Here is an 18028-nt window from a genome sequence, read left to right as displayed (position 1 = left end):
TCTTCAGCCTATTAGGAAGGCACCCATTGCTATATCCCTCCTGAAAGTGTTCCTCTGCAATCCCTACACTGAGGAGCAACACCTGTTAATAATAGTGTATTAACCCTCTCCTTATCTAACTTTGCATATGGTCTCACACTGACACTCAGAAAGGAGAGGACTGATTTTCTTCACATTTTCTAGCACAAATTCACCTCTGAGCTGTGACTAAGCATGAGGAATTTCAGTTCAAGAAGTAGTTTTGGGAGTAAGTTCTAAGCCACTGAAAATAGGAAAATAAAATACTGAATGCTTTTAATGATCAAAATACTTTACAAATATCTAACTAATTCCCACATCACCCCTATGAAGCAGGTAGAATACTATTTCCATTTCATAGATGGGGAAAGTGGGTTGGAGGTTAAGAGACTTGCTCTAGCACTGGGTTTCTTGTCACTGCCAACACCCTAGCCTAGGTCTTCTGAGCTGGGAATTACACCAAGATGGGTCTGGTTCCTGATTGGTGAGAGACCAGTCTGATTCAGACAATGCTATCAGCTGTAGAGGACCCTTGTCTCTTGGGGTTTTTTTCCTACAAAGGCAGGTTGAAGTTAGTTTAATATTCATTGAATACACTTCTCTGTGTCATGGTGTATGATATAGTCAGTGCTGGCTGTAAGCTTGAAAGTGATAATAATTTGAGCCCCAGTGAATCTGAATTTCTCTACATTCCCCACTCCTTATCTTGGCCATGGCTGGGACACAACACAGGTTTCCACTCATCACCTTTAACATAGGAAATCCCCATCCACTATTTCCCATACTCACTCCACAGACACATGCAGCACTTCTAGACAGGTTCCCTATTATCCCACCCCTATAGGTCTACACCTCTGCTCCCACAGCTGGCACGGGAAAGGAGTGTGGATCAAATGAGGTGGAGGATGTTGCATACTGGACCTTGGAGGGCAATCAAATTACTATGCAGAAACCAATGGATTTGCCTGAACTGGCCCTGATCAGAGGGTGGTGGTTAAAGCTGAATTGCAAATACCCACACTCCCTTTCTCTGTTTCTATGTGATGTGTAAATTACTGCCTAACAGACTTTCAGCTTTGAAAAATTAAATTAAATTTCTGGGGTTACAGTTTAAAGTTAAATCTGGAATCTGGTCATTTTCAGACGTGCTCAGTGGCAATATTATGGCTATATGCTATTCATATGCATGAATTTAATGCAGGTAGCATACGCTGAGGTTTGTGTGCCCACTCTGAGGCCTAGTCTACACTAGGAATTTCCATTATGTAGCTACGCCTCTTGGGGTGAAAAAAATCCACACCCCTGAGAGACAAAGCTATACCAACCTAGCCCCCACTTGAAACAGAGCTAGGTCAATAGAAGAATTATTATGAACCCCTCCCACCAGTGTAGGTAGTATCTACATTAAAGAGTTACAGTGATGCAGCTGCAGCGGTGCCACTGTAGCATTTTAAATGTGGACATACCCCTATTCTTTCTTCCCAGGTTTCAGACCCATCTCCTCATCCACAAAGTGTGTGGCAGCTGGCCAGCTCCCATCTTCCACATGCCAGAAACCTGGTAACCAGCAAAGATGCCCAACTGCTCTGTTTCCCCCTCCCAAAAGGAGGTCTCTGAGAAGACCCATTATAGGAAAAATGTGAGTCTTGTGGCAGTCAGCTGAATTCTCCTTTACATTGAAGTCATATTTTTAGTTATACTTACTACTGGGACTTCTCTTTGTGTTGCTGTAACAATGAGAAGACCATGTTTTGGGAGGTAGTGTTGTTTTGTGGTATTGCCCAGGACTGAGAGTCAGGCGTTCTGAATTCCATTCAGAGCTATGTGAACTTGGACAAGCCACAACCTCTCTCTGCCTCATGTTCCTCATCCATAATAAAAGGATACAGCTACCTGCCTCCCAGAGATGGTAGAGGATTAGTTAGTGTATGTACAAAGCTTTCAACATGTAAAGGAACATCTGAATGTTCAATATTATTTACATAGTGACAGTTCAGTGCACAATTCCTTACAAAGAGGTATTGTCCCAAGGAATTTACAATCTAAATAAAACAAATGCAATATCAGACTGTGAGATTGTTAAAGAAAAGAAGATGGGGGGAAGGAAAGCAACTATTTTACAAATTAAATCTTATGTTTCTTTATGATCAGGGACCAGATTTGGAGTTGATAGCGTCAGAACTGCAATTAGCACACAATAACAAGCCACAGTTTTGCTAAATGGAGGAAAATGTGTTCTTAAGGAATATTTTCCAATCTTTATTCCTATTTATGCTTTGGAAGAGGAGCAATATTTAAATGGTTAACGATAAATTGTAAGTGATAATAGTAAAATTAGACAGCAGAATTCACATGCCATTAAGATGTACTGGTAAAGTTCCATACAACCCCCAAGTAATATGTTTTATATAATTCAGCAACCTCAAAAGAACAATATGTGCCTCACTGATACTAGTTCAGAAAGGCTAATGCTAATATTGCAACAAAGGGTTGTAAATGTAGGCCCTTTCCACAATGAGAATATCTACAGTAGACACTTTTGTATGTGTTTGCCAGCAATGGAAGCAGAACAATGCTAGACACAACTGTGTTTTTTTTTTTTAATGTTTAGCAGTCAGCTTAATAACTGTAAATTGCCATTGGTGCAGATTCTCCAGTTGAAGCAATGATGGAAGTTGTAGTACAGCCAGCTTAGGCATTCTGCCTGCTACTCTAGACAATAGGGTGATAAAACTGCACTCCCACCACTGGAACTGCACTACTGTTGGACAACAGTGGGAGATTTTCACAATACCTCCAGCTCTGTTTTAGGGTGACCAGATGTCCCGATTTTATAGGGACAGTCCCGATTTTGGGGTCTTTGTCTTATATAGGCACCTATAACCCCCCACCCTCTGTCCCGATTTTTCACACTTGCTGTCTGGTCACCCTACTCTGTTTAAACTAGGGGAAATGTCAAAAAAGTCCTACTGGTGTTAGTAATTCTGGGAGCCTGAGGCCCTTCCTACACTGGGTCGGGTTTATTTTTGCATAGTGTACTTACACCAATACAAACGTCTAGCACAGAGGCACTGTACCAGTAGCTTATGCATTTCAAACTGGAGTAAGTCACAGCTTACTCCAATGCAGTGCACTTACATTAAGGGCACCAGAGCAGCTACATGATGCAAAATATATTGGAGAAAGAGGCCATCAGCCAGACATAGCCCTTGAAGTGGTGTTGGAACAATTTTTATAGGGGGGCTTCTGAGAGCCATTGAACAAATCTGTAAACCCTGTATATAATGAAAACCACTTCAAGGTAGGGGGTGTTGCTGCAGCCCCAGCACCTCTAGTTTGAGCACCCCTGAGCCCTGGCTTACGTGGGTTGTTACTGCCATTGTTTCTAATCCCATGTAACTGACAGTATTATAAAGGCTGTTGGCAGCTAGTGATCTGTTGTTTATATTTAAAAGACATTTTTCAAAAATTTCCCGTTGCTAACACTGGTTCAGCTCTACTAGCTGCTGCAGGCCTTTTAACAACAATGTTGTTACGACCTGATCTGAGCAGGTTTAGGTAAAACAAAGATTAAATTGGTGGCAACAGCCCTTGCCCACTCTGCACTAGGACTCTCATTGTTGCTTAATTTTTGTGGGACTGAACTATTGCTAGCAATGGAAACGTTTTAGGAAGTGTACTTGGAATAGACTGGGCTCAACGTAGACCAAACACAGCACATCATAACCGTGTTTGGCACCATAGTACAAAAGCTCAGGGAACACTAGAGCTGTGGTATGGGCCAGTGATGGAACTGGAAAAAAAGATTACTGCCAGCACTCCAGTCCTTGTGGCTGCTTCTCTCAACAGGACCACGTAGTTGTTGAGAAGGTCTCCACCCCACGGGCCCCTGTGGCCACTTCCCTCACCGTGGTTGAGTGGATTGTTGAGTCGATCTCTGATCCCACAATCTCTTACGGTGACTGGGTTGTTAACTAGCTCCCCACTTCCCTCCAGCTGCTGGTTGCTTCCCTCAGTTGGGCTAGGAAGAGGGGTGTTGAGCAGCTCTCCAGTTCACACCATGCCCTCAATCATCTTGCCACTAGAATAAGGGAATTTTCTCAGCAGCCCTGATCCTTGCTATAATGTGACCAGGTGACTATCACATTTAGGCCGGGTGTATACTATAGATAGGGCCTTATGGAGGTAGGATGAGATGGTGCCCTTCCCTTAATCAACATACTGGCAGACTATCAAAACTGAGTTTTATTATTCACATTTCTCAGCCTGTGTTCAGTCTCCTCTATTCTGAAAGGTTGAATTGTGGTTTAAGGATGTCAAGGGGACAAGGGTGTAAAAAACATGTCCTAGCATGACTTTTCCTATGATAGAAATGACTCATTCTCTCTCTCTCTCTCTCTCTATATATATATATATACACACACACACAGACACACCCCTTGACTCTCATTTGCATGTGTCATGGGTTGATGAAGTATGAAAATGGAGGTGGGCAGCTTCTTGTGGTTATGAATATGTACTAAAATGACACTAAGAAAGCATACACTGCACAGCTCAATCAGAAAATATAGTTATTCGGGATCTATTACTGTTTTAACCATTGAAGAGGTGTAATTAAAATGATACTATGGTGATTAGAGCTATATCAATAGCTATTTTGTCTACAAACAAAAGTTATACTGGTATAAGCTGAGGTGTTAATTTAAACAGATACAATTATGGACACTTTCATTCTGGTATAAGAGGTTTTTATTCTGTTTACTTTGGAAGAGGTTTAAGCCAAACTGGAGGAAAAAAAACCACTCTTATTCCAGAAAAAGTGTCCGCCTGAGGAGCTATACCGGTATAGCTATAGCAGTTTAACTAAATTATACCTGTATAACTGGTAAGAAACTTTCCTTGTAGACAGGCCTCATTATATAGCTCCTTGTTTTCATAAACTCATAACCCTCTATACGTTTTTTTCCTTTGGAAATGAAAACTTCAACATTGTGTACTCTCAGCAAAGGGGTGATTTTTTTTCCTGGAAATTCAGTTTGACCATTTTTGAGTTACTTGGACAATAAAATAAAATTAAAAAAAAACACTCCACTGACTTTTTTCATACATAAGAATTATACAGTCAAGTCACAGAACTGGGCTTTTTGAAGTTTACACTTTATTGAACAATAAAAAGTGTAAAACATACCTGTTCATAGGAATGATCATATTGGATCAGAGCAGTGATCCAGCTAGTTACAATCCCATCTTTGACAGGGACCAGTACCACTAGTCCAGAAAAAAGTGCAGGAAACCTAATTCCAGAGGTTGCTGTCTTCCCTGGGAACAGATTAACGGTGAGTGTCTTCTTCACTATAGAGTTAATTCAAGTTACTTCCCTTGTGTTTACCTAGCTCAAGTGCAAGTGGCCACACTGTGATAACAACACACCACTGTGTCCACACTAGTGATGCGCTCATTCACGTATGGCACATCTGGGTGGATCCTACCATTATTCTTTCCACTGCAGTAAGTTGAGCTGAATTTTTTTCCTTAGGGAACTGGGGGAGAATTCATCTTTTCTTTCTGGGCACCCAGAAGGAATTATGGGAAGGCAGTGGAGGACTAGCAGCCCTCAAGCAGAGCTAGCCTGGATCCATGCTACAGAGCAGTGGTGTTAGCAGCTGATAGACTGGCTGACCCATTGGGGGTATAGCGTAAAGCGAACATGAGCGTAACCTAAATTAGATGCCAACACAAGACAAGGGATTGTGTGTGAGGATTGGACTCAAGTGAGCAGCAACACTCAAATGTACATTAACTTTGAAGCCCTTTAATGTAATGAACTTTTATAATTGATTTCAGTGAATAAGCACTGTAGATTAAATACTGTTTTCAAGTGTCAACATACAGAAATTTATTGATAATCTATTTTACAGGCAGATGAGGTCACTCTACCATTGGATTAGCAGATTGCCAGTTAACTCAAGGTAAAGGATAGTGCTCACTTATGGGGCCCAGTGAACCTGTAAAGTGTCCACACTTGCTTTCACAAAGGTCTTAAATACCTTGAGTTAAACAGTCAATTAACTCTAGATAAAAGTCTAGTGAAGACTCCTGTAGAGGAAGCACACCCTCTACCTTTGCTTCCCAGACAACCCCTCTGCAAATGAAGTGTTTGACTCAGATCTGCACATTGTCTCCTCCCATTCCAGGGCCCTCAAACTATGTTATTTGGCTAAGGCACAGCCCAAGGTGATATGGCATGAATTATGCATAATACATATGTTCAGCTATATGTTACCATCCACATAAGGAGCTCATTGCTGACAATGAGTGTTAACAATTCCCCCCTTCAGCTCCCCGAAACTCTTCTTACTGGTACTGAAAGTGGTTTACATTGCAACTGACAGGAGTACAAGACTTTTAGCACCACTATGTGTAATAAGGACCTAGTAGAACAATGTTTTGATGATGCTTGCTATAGTGGGAGAAAGCTATTTACAATACCCATCTACAGCAGCAGTTAAACCATTTTCAACATCAGGTAAAGGGAGGGGGCAAAGAAGAGACACTCATCGGCCCCATCTCCACTAGGGTTCAATGCCACGGACGTTAACATTAGCAGAAGACACTCAGCAAATGTTAAGAACAGCATCAGCTAGTCCTATATGGAGCAAGTCTAACCAGTATGGTGTTCGCAACTGCCAGCAGCCAGTGGGATGTCTAGACCAGAGTTCCCAGAGCTAATACTGGTAGGTTAAGTTAAACCAATGGGAAGTTTTTGAACATTTTGCTAGCAGAGACAAGGCCATTGCTCACTGTATCCAGCCGCAATGAGCCATTTTCCTAGTACAGGCCATACCTTCCTGAATCCTTAACAGTATCTCAGAATCCTCACTTGGACTAAGATTCTGTGGCTTTTGTATGGTAATTTGGCAAACAGTTGGAGGCAGACGCCCCTTGTAAGGAAGGTTGGGCCATGCATCATTGGAAAGGTAGAATCCTCACAGATATTTAGTATTGACTGGACATCGCCTTGAGCGGCTAGTGTAGCCACTAAAATATACAAAAAGAAGTTGAGCCTGCAATTGTTAGAGTTGGAACTTTGTTTACCCTTTGCCATTCCCACTTCCTGGACCCCAAGAGCACAATTTGTTTCACAGCTGTCTGGAAGAGCAATGTAGCCCATTACTATTATACCCCAAGAACAGAGAGAATTTTGAACTACAGAAGGTCATTTTGTAGTGATAATTGTATTTATAGACAGTGTCCAAAAATTAGTGCTCAAACATTTGGAATTTAACTATAGTATGGAAAAAAGACTCAGACAAGCCACTTTAATAGGCCAATTTTTATTGATAGTTAAGATCATATGTTTCTTCATAAAGTGCAAGATGCACCATGAAACCAAAATACAGGAAGTTGTGTTATTAACTACACATTGTTTAAGCAATGCTACTTTTTGGCAAAGTGCTGTATTTTGTTGTTGTTCAGCTTGTATCAAACTGCCTATTCAAACTAAGAGCCAGACCAACTTTGATATCAAAAGAACTGCTACAAGTAGAGAAAGTGGCTCCAGAAAGAAGCTGCCATATATGCATAGACTGATGTACAGTATTTATCTTAACTGAAATGTCCCTTTTGAATTTTCAAGTTTGCTGTGTACAAGTTAAACCTAGAAGGCACAGGTTTGTTTACAACACATCTGTCTATTGACTGATACATACGGAAACACAGTTTCAACAAAATTAATGAATCAGCATCTGAGACAGTGCAAGGCCTCCACTTTTACAAGAAACAATATGTTTTACTACTGTTCAAAAACCATATAAAAAGCCACACAACTCACACACTACTAGAGAACAACAACAACAAAAAAACTGCCCAAGAACTCCAGGCACAAAACAGAACTAGTAACATAAATATGCAAGACAAAATTAACAAAAAAAAAGTCACTGATAAAGTATTGATAGATAGAGATCTCTATCTCATACAATACAACATGGTTTCCAATATTAAGAATTGAGAGGCACAGCTTTTGTGCAACAAAAAAGTTTATATCCTGAAAGATATAGGATTTCATCACTAGAAAATTATCCAGTAATATAGTATAAAAAAAGATTAGTATCTCCCAGTTTTTAGGAGCAGTCTAAAATTGCATTTACTTGCCAACTGAAAAAAGGAGGCTCCAATTATAATGCTTGGGAGCCATGCACTTCCCCACCCCCACCCCCCACTAAAAAGTTAAAGAATTACAAAACCCTTTTAATTCAAAGGAGGTGGAGATGCCATCTTCCTTCATTTAACTTTAGGAAATTTAAAGCTGAAGGAAAGTAGTTATTTAGGAAGAGAAAAATTAAAGCAAGGAGTCTCCTGAGCTGGATTGAAGAAAGAAAGAAAGTGTTGGGAGGGCGGGGAGGAGATGAAAAAAGCACAGAGGAAAAGTTGAAATGAAAAGGAATGATACCAGAAGCAACATTAAGATCTCAGTGAGCAAATATGAGAGATTCAAAATCGAGATTGGTGAAGCTACAAAATTATTCTTGGATAAATAAGTGAGAGTTTCTAGCCCAGAGGAAAATATTGTATATATATGGATATGAATCACTAAAAAAAATGAAGAAGAGGTAAGATCATAAATCATCTACATTCTGAATTGGCATTAAGCACTTAGACTCATACATAATCATTCAAAGCAAAACTTATGTCCTATATCACTGGAAGTTTTAAAGAACAGGTTAGACTAAACACCTTTCACGGATGGTCTAGATAGATGTGATCCAGCCTAAGTGCAGGGGGCTAGACTAGATGACCTCCCGGCATTTCTAGGAATATACTCCAGTAAGACGACAGGAGTACAAACAAAAGCAACGTGGATAGTGCTACGTTTATAGATACACATGGCAATTAAACTGTTAACTAAAACCAGAAAAAACGGAGTATTTGAAGGGAATTGGGGACCAGAAGGCTATTTGCTACAGGATTAGGAAGATTACTCTCCACAAGAGTTCAGCCTGCATCTATTATATGCAGTGCTACTCATACTGCAAGATTACTACAAGGCATTAGGTTTTTGTATCAGCAGAATTGAAACATTTGGCCATATTTCAAAGAACATTTCATAGGTTTGAAATAATTCTTAAGCATTATTGGTTTCATCTAAATCACAAAAATTAAAGCCACCCATATACATGTTTTATAGTGTTGAGGCTTTTCCACATGATTTCAGCTGGAAGACTTGATTGAATGTGACTAACATTTACATGCCTTAGCAGCAAATGCAGGAAAAGCAGTGATCACAGATGAAGCACTGGAAACAAAAGAGGAAGAGTAAAGCTTCACTGTTCTCCCCCTGTTCCTTGATTTACTCAAATTTCCAAGAATTATCTATCATGGTTGATTTTGTAGTGTGGCTGTCTGGAAGTATCTGCACTGTCAAATTTGGTGCCTTTGCTTTTCAAGGCATGCTTTCTTCCAGAAGATCATGCAAGATTTTAATAACTTTTTAAAGAGAATGTTTAATGTTCTGTACTTTCCCCTCTCCACCACTAGTCTATAAAATTACATCGTTAGATATTTTTCTGCTTTTATGCCACATGAGCAATGAAATATCCACTGTTAATGTAGCTCCTAAATCTCCACTTTTATATATCCCCCCTAGCACTGCTTAATTCTGGAAGACTAGTAGTGTTAGAATGTATTTATAATGTTATGCCTTTCAGCACTTCCAGGCATGGTCACCTCAACTTTATTCTCTCGTTGGGAAAGAATTGGGAAGGGTGCAAGACCTCATCTGGAAATAGGTTTTCCATCCAGTAGTTCGTGAGCCGTTCCTAATCTATCACTTGAAATGAATTGATCAATTCAAGGCAGTAATCAGCAGCTCGGAAGCCCATCCGTACTCACCATCCACTAGAATAGGTTCTGTAGAAGGTGTTTCAGCTATGGGATGGACCTATTACAGAAGACAGTCAGTCTAGCCCTTTCTCCTTGGATATACATGACAGATAAACTAAACCAAGTTCTGGGAGGTGTGTAATGGATGCATCCTCTCCCCCAAAAAAAGAAAAAGTGGAGAAAAGAAAAAAAGAGCATGATCTAAAATACTGATGGAATCTTTGGGTTAAGTGTCTATATTTAATAACCCATAGGTCTACTTTTTATTTCACTCCATATGAAGGCACAAAGTTTGTCCCTCTCCAATACCTGTAACATTCATGCCACATCTTATTCCAGTATTATCAGGTGGACATTTTACTCTCTTCTGCTGCTTATATGAAGTAACTGTTTGTTTAATGAAAGTAGATAATACCTAGTTTAGATTAAATCTAGAGTTATCCTTCTTTCAATAAGAGTTTAGTGACATCTACTTCAAATCCACTGGCAACTATAGCCTTTTAATGCTTATGCTAGAGTATAACTGTGCACACAGTACATACAGACATACAAAACTGTCAAAAGCACTGGTTATTAAAGTGTATGGTTGACCCCAATAAGTTTGTAACTTCATACGACTGAAGAATCCATGTTCCATCTTTGTTAGAATTTTCTTTAAAAACCCATCCAAACATCATAGTAAAGTTAAAAACCACACTCTCACACATTTCCAAAACACTGAAATATTTAAGATAACCATTTAGGACCTATAGCAAGGCATTTTGTGATACACTGTATGTAAATGTGGTTTCAAACTAATGTAACACTAGTCACGATTGTATTCAAATGATTGATGATCAGCTTCAGATTGATAACACCTTCATTATCTATACATTAAAACAAAAGCAAGCTAAGAACAATTAACCGATAGGATTAAAACCTCAAAAGCCTTCAGTAATTGTACTGACGCTGGCAAGGCTGGTGAACAAACAATCCGTTGTGCTTGATTTGCCGAGAGTGGCAATCCCTGGTAAGATTTTGGCGACGGAGACTGTTTCTGTTGAAATGGTGTCTTTCATTATGTTCTTTTACCCACTGGGTCGGACGAAAACTCTTGGTTTGTTCCAGAAAACTTGAGTGAGCAGCAAGGGTGGCAACATAGCAATGAATATGCTGCCCCATTTCATTTCGTGCTTCCATTCTAAAATTTAACATACAAATGTTAGTTACAGTTCACCTAGCACTTGGAGATCTAGGTAAGTTTATTAAGGGAATGTATTTTCTTCTAGCTGAATGAATATAGATAGGCTTGGAAGGATTAGTTTTGTATCAGTAAATGTCACTAATCAATTTCACCACACACACACACACTTCTATCAATAGAAATGTACAAATAGGTAAAGTAAGAAAAATGCTGCTTGGAGAACTTAAGAGCTTGATTTCAGGATATTTACTGTGTATACTTTGACATGTAATGTTGACAATTTGTATTTTAATGGTTATAATGCTTTGACTTTTTGGATCTCAAGGTGTAATGCCATTAAATTATTGTCTGACATCCCTACTGCCTGGCCCTTCCACCCCTAATAAATCTCCTACAACTGGGAGAATTTAAATAGATAAAAACAAAAAAAAGTGCTTAAAAATAAAGAGATATAATCCATCAAAGTTATTTAAAAATAATCAAATTCTGCCAAGCCTAAATAGAGATGTTTACACAAATCACTTCCAGTAGTTAACCCTATCCCATCATACTAGGCATGAAGTTTTTTGATGTAGTTCTTCAGCATGTTTTAGGGAGTGAGTTAATAGGTCTGTTTCCTCTCCCCTCATTCTCTCTGTAAAGGACTGTTCTATGTTGCCTTTTGTATTTCTGATTCAATATTTAATCCTTTGGGTATAATGATTATACATGAACTAATGGCATAATGCCCAAAAGATCATATAATGTATTAAATACAGAAGGGAGCATGTATTTCATGATCCTCAGAAGAATTAGTAAATATTTACTAGATGTTATGGTTAAAGGTCATCTTGCACAGGATAGTTTAGGCTGTGTGAAAATAAAGGGCACTAAATAAAAGACTGTTTGGATTTTCCTGCATGGCTGGCAACCCAAACATGATGATCATGCATAAGACCTGGAAAGTTAGACCAAGTAAGCCACTGAAGTCAGATCAGCTGTGTGAAATGCCATGAGTAACTAAAGATCTTTCTTCAGCCTGTCCCTTTGATTCCCTCAATGCCTCTCAAAGTCAGACTGCTGTAGAGACATCCCATCGCACAGTATGGGGCATCACCAACCTATGCAAGGGTGGGAGAATACATCAGTAAAATGTCTCTTGCTTCCCACCCCCACAGCCTGAGGGTGGGGGTGGTGGTAAGTTTTGTAACATAAAAGCTTTCCAGAGCCCATACAAATTTTAAAAACAACTTCCATGAACCTCCCCATCAAGGTGGCATGATAGTGGTGACATTACCTGTATAGCAGATGCTTTTATGGGACACGACGTGGTAGTATGCAGCTTTACCATCACCCTTTTTGGATGACTCCAAGTTTAGGAGCCCATGCCTTCCCTGTGCTCAGGGCACAGAGGATGGGGCCCTCAGGGAGTCAGTTATAACAAATTCAGCCCTAGCATGTCTGTTTCCACTAGTGGAAGAACCTCACACCAGTGGAAAATCTGTATAGCAGAACATCCTGCTATGCCCCCGGTCTGCCTACTGCCCTCCATGCTGGCAGAGTGTGTACCACTGGCACTGGAACAGACTCCCCTGCTTCCCTTGACTTCCTACCAGCAAAGAGTTGAAGCCAAAACACATTCACTTTGTGTCAGCAGAGCAGCACAAAATGAACGGATTGAAGGATATGGGCCCCAAGATGAATTATGCATTGAATGCCTATCCCAGAGTTACCTCCCTTTACAGATTATTAAAACCGACAGATAAGAGCCGGTCAGTATAATGTCCAAGTTGACATTCTGTCCTTCACTCACCCTAGTCATTTCACACTGGAACTGCTCTTATTCTTTCCTTTTATGCTGATCAACTGACCTTGCATGTAGGCTCCTGTAATTATGGCACTACCACTGGCTACACGTGATGCATTAACTGTTTTAGAAGCAACATGTCAGAGCTGAAACTCTGAATGAAGACAGTAATAAGGGAAGTTCTGGAACAAGCACAGTTATGGTAGCACAAATACAAGCACTACAACAATAAAACCATAACAGATCAGGCATTAGTAGACTAATTGTGTCTCAAGCATGGTTTTGACTCGTGTCATCAGCCACAGAAGTGCATCAATAGCTCACTAACACATACATGGATTTCATATTGTCCAGAACAATAAGCCACAGTGTATGTTGTATTAGTGAGCTATTGATGCACTTAGAAGCCCAGGCGAGGAGCGTGAGTGGCTGGGTCTTAGATGGAAGGGGAATGTAAACATAGTGGGAGATAGAGCCCAGATCACCTGACTCCGACACTCATGTGGGTGTTTTTCTCCACTGGAGATGTACCCCCAGTGACTTCACTGTTTGCACATAAAAGCTAGCAAGATTGGAACCCTAAAGATTCTTAACTGATAATCAACATTTTTAAAAGCCAGTATTCTGTACTTAGCAGTATATTTTACTTGTTATAGCAGAATTAGAATTGACTAAGTAACTTGACACAGAGGTTAGTCTTAAAACTGGTACAGTTTTGATAGACAAGTCTATTTACAAAGCAGACCGATCAAACAAAAAGTACTGTCCCAAAGCAGTAGTACTTACTGTGCCAGTGTGCCTTAAGCAGCTTTTCCTGGCCCTACAATGTTAAATGGCCAACCATTAAACAACTAGAGACTTCAAGACAACATTTTACTGTATTGTCAGCTTAGTTGAACAGTTATTATCTCTCTCAGTTACTGTATTTCATCTCAACTTTAATGTTTTAGAGTGAGACAGTTACAATTTTGTTCTCCAAAATAATTACCTTGTACATGAAATTATGGACAAAATATTTAGCCAAGATCCTCAAAACGCATTTAGGCACCTAATTCCCATTAATTTCACGGTGATACTTGGGCCACATCCTCAGCTGAATGCACAGCTCCATTGAATTCAGAGGAATGATGCAGATTTACACCAAGTGAGTATCTGGCCCTTTAATTTAATTATATATTTAAGAAGTGCTGCATTATAAAGAGATGCAAGATATAGTTCTGGAATGGCTTATATCAGCATCCCTAAATTGTACAAAGCCATCATAATAATTCAATATCTGAATTTGAGGAAAGGGGAAGGCGACAGATCCATCTACTCTTGAATGACACAATTCTCACTCAAATTTCACCATCTCCATTTTGCAACCATTTCTGTTACATTGCTGCTACTGACTGTAGGTTCTTACAAACTAGTCTATTGTGTTTAAATTGTATTATGCCCATCCCCATGGTATTAGGTCACCCTACAGTTGTGACAGATTTCTTCAGAGCCCAATTTTCAGAGGTGCTGGGTACCCACGACTCCCACTGACTTCAGCCAGAGCTATGGTGCTCAGGATCTCCCAAAGAAACAGGCCCTTGATACCAAGAGCACAGATTTTCAGTGTCAGCCCCATGCTTGTTAGACACTGGCTTAGGTTGTTTTACCAAAAAAAGAAAAAAAAAAATCACCCATTTTCTTTAAAGTGTTGCAAACCAAGAAACTACAGGTATGGGAGCTAGGCTGCCACTGAAGTCAGTGATAATTACTTGCATGTTGCTACACACAGAACCAAACTCACCATAAGATGATCCTTGTTCATTCTTATTACAGAGGATGAACACTAGAAGTAGACAAAATTTGTCCAGTCCTTCTGAACAAGGGCCCCAGAAATTACGTTAATATTTCTCAGAACTTGACCATATGGGAAAAACGTGTGGGGTCATAAATGAAGTATTTTTGCTATCTCCACAATAGCTTCTGCTACCAGGCAAATGTTGCATGATAGGTTTGAGTCTGTGGTCATTTTGCATGGTTACCTCCTTAGAATTCAGGTCCTAGTGGAAGAATAATTTCTGACTTTAACAAGAGAAAAATAAATTGTTTATTGGTGGCCTTCCCAATTCGCAGAGCTTGGGCTGAGCCCAAATGTCTACATGGCAGTTGAATAGCCCCTTAGCCTGAGCCCCATGAGCCTGATTCTACTGGCACAGGCCAGCCGTGGTTTTTTAACTGTAATGTAGGCATATCCCCCGACTTCCTGTGACCTTACCTTGGATAAATAACACGTGTTTTCCCCCTTGGGTTCCCAGTCTCTGCAATTGAGATAGTACTTCTCCCACCTCAAAGGGTGGTTGTGAGGACATCATCAGTGTTTGTGAGAGCAGCAAAGAGTCCTGTGGCCCCTTATAGACTAAGATGTATTGGAGCATGAGCTTTCGTGGGTGAATACATGCATCCGACGAAGTGGGTATTCACCCATGAAAGCTCATGCTCCAGTACGTCTGTTAGTCTATAAGATGCCACAGGACTCTTTGCCTCACAAACATTGTGTCAAGTATCAGAGGGGTAGTCGTGTTTGCTTTTACAGATCCAGACTAACACGGCTACCCCTCTGATACTTGACACAATGTTTGTGAGGCACTTTACAGGGGTGGGCACAAGTACCTTCTATCATTTTTATTGCTCTCTTCTGGTTTAGAAATCCTGCTCTATGAGGAAAAGAGAAAAAACTGGGCATGTTTAGACTTGAGAAAAGATGACTGAGGGGAGACCTGATAATCTTCAAATATCTTAAGGGCTGTTATAAAGAGGAGAGGAAAGCGATAAAGAGGAGGTAAGGAGGGTGAGGACACGTTGTTCTCCATGTCCGCTGAAGGTAGAACAAGAAGTAACGGGCTTAATCTGCAGCAAGGAAAATTTAGGTTAAATATTAGAAATGTTTCCTAACTCTAAGGATAGTTAAGCACTGGACTAGGTTTCCAAGAGAGGTTGTGAAATCCCCATCATTGGAGATTTTTAAGAAGAAGATGTTAGACAAACTCCTTTCAGGGATGTTCTAGGTATTCTTAATCCTGCTTCAGCACAGGGAGCTAGATTGGATGACTTCTGGAGGTCCCTTGCACTCCTACATTTCTAGGAAGCACCTAGATAGGATAGTCTATCGTAGCAGTTGTGCGAGTAACTTCATCTGACTTCAACAGGAATGCAGTATACAACTAATGGGATAATTAGGCCCCAAAAGAATTAATTACAATGCTGATTATTCACTCCCAGCATGGCCACCACGTACACGAGTTTTAAAATCAGGCATAAAGCTATGATGAGCTTATCTTAAAATGTTGGAGTATTTGTGCTTTGTTCATTCACTTAAAACTGAAGCTTCTAATTAATTCTTCAGGCATTTGGGCTAAGCAAGTTGTAACCAGGTATTTTACTGTACTCCTTTACACTCAGCAGTAATTCATGGCCTATGTATTTACATCATATTGCCAATAGAAAAATAAATTTTAAAAAATAAAAAATTAAAAAAAATTAAAAAAAAAAAATCTTACCTTGGACTACTTGGATTAAGAAACTCCTCATCTCCACAGCTAGTCTCATTTAGACTGTGACAGGTATTATGGACAGCATATACAGACATGCTGGGATGTTCAATTAGAAGGTTCTCCATAGGACTGGTTTCCACCTTGATAGTGGTTAATCCACCTGCAGTAAAACATGGGGGAGGGGTAATAAACCAGCTCTCCTCCATGGGACATGAGTCAAACTGGATGAAGCAAGACTCGCTGGCATCAGCCAAACACTCTAAGGAAGTCGGTAAACAAGAAAAGACTGGGGAGTGGTCAGCAGCTGATGTTTCACTGATGTCTGCTTCTTCTGTTGAAAAGTTAGTGCAAGTGTCTAGTGGAGGTTGTCCATTGTTCCAGTTGCCACAGTTGAGATGAAGTCACCACAGATAGGTGATTGCAGGAGATGGAGATCAGCAAGTTCATGTGGAGCAAGTAGGGGATAAAACAAACAAAAAGGTCTACCATCAGCATGTACACGAGCATTTTACACACAAACAAATAAAAGGGAGGTGATCAGGAAACGCTTTCCCACGTCAGATAAAAAAATCAGGAGTATTGCCAGAAAAGTGATAAAATTGTGTAACAGAGATTGCTCAGTGTCAAATAAATATTATCCGTACAAGTAGTTCTACTACGGTCTGAACTTGTTAGTCTTGGGAAACTGATGTCAGCTTCCCTAGTCAGCTTACACAAGATGTTTTGTGGTTTATTGTTTTACACAAATCCAAGTTATTTATGCTTTGGCTAAAAATTCCTTTGGAGCTACTGGCTTCCTTATACAGAAGTATGATAAATATAACTGCCTGCTTCCTGCTGTAGAGGTTATATTTAACAGACATCTTACCTATAAAGTCAACCAGAATCCATTCATCATCTTCTTTTTCACTGAACTCTGGCTCTTGGCTGGACAAGTTATTGATCTCTCCCACAAACATATTATTCAGCCTCTGGAACATTACTAAGGCAAGAATGAGACTGTGGCTAGTAAGTCTTTGTATCCAAAAATTCAAGACACGGGCTCACACTTATACTAGCAAACTGGCAGAGATATGAGAATAAAGTGCATAGATGCTTTATCAGCTTACGTATGGAACATGGAGAGTCATGGTTTGTAAACAGTTTATACAAAACCTGCAAAGAAGAAAAGAGTGGACTTAATGCTAAAGCAATATTCTATTTGTAAATAACAAGAAAGAACTCAGATAGGGCCAATTCTTGACTGCAGGTTTTGGGCAATGGCCTACATCCGTGGTTTTCAACTTTTTTTCTGGGAACCCACTTGAAGAAAATTCTTGATGCCCATGATCCAACAGAGCTGGGGATGAGGGTTTGGGGATGTGGGAGGGGCTCAGGGCTGGGGCAGAGGGTTGGGGGGGGCTGGGAATGAGGGGTTCAGGGTGCAAGAGCGGGCTCTGGGCTAGGGTGCGAGAGGGGGTCAGAACTCTGGGCTGGGGGTGCAGGTTCTGGGGTGGGGATGAGGGGTTTGGGGTACAGGAGGTGGCCTGGGTTTGGGGTGGGCTCAGGGCTGGGGATTGGGACATAGGCTTACCTCAGGCAGCTCCCAGTCAGCAGCACAGCCGGGGTGCAGAGGGAGGCTTCCCACCTGTCCTG

General features: G+C 40.4%; 1 protein-coding gene across 19 annotated transcripts in view; it reads right to left on the bottom strand.

Annotated features, from left to right (window-relative positions):
* Positions 1–7336: 7336 nt before the first annotated feature.
* TP53INP1 (tumor protein p53 inducible nuclear protein 1) overlaps positions 7337–18028 on the bottom strand; it is a 61519-nt gene continuing 50827 nt past the window's right edge. For 7 of the 19 annotated variants that reach the window (XM_045005352.1, XM_045005351.1, XM_045005354.1 and 4 more), the window contains 3 exons: positions 17262–17548; positions 16400–16748; positions 7337–11077 (listed from right to left, as the gene is read on the bottom strand). In XM_045005352.1, the coding sequence (XP_044861287.1) occupies positions 10828–11077; positions 16400–16748; positions 17262–17373 (711 nt within the window). In that variant the 5' untranslated portion in view covers positions 17374–17548 and the 3' untranslated portion in view covers positions 7337–10827. Of the gene's footprint in view, positions 11078–13652; positions 13687–16399; positions 16749–17261; positions 17549–18028 lie in introns of those variants that run through there. The other 12 variants (XM_045005361.1, XM_045005358.1, XM_045005365.1 and 9 more) reach the window with 6 other exon arrangements.

The sequence above is a fragment of the Mauremys mutica genome, chromosome 2 (assembly GCF_020497125.1).
Source record: "Mauremys mutica isolate MM-2020 ecotype Southern chromosome 2, ASM2049712v1, whole genome shotgun sequence".
Taxonomy (NCBI): Eukaryota; Metazoa; Chordata; order Testudines; family Geoemydidae; genus Mauremys; species Mauremys mutica.
This window is presented reverse-complemented; position numbering and strand designations above follow the sequence as displayed.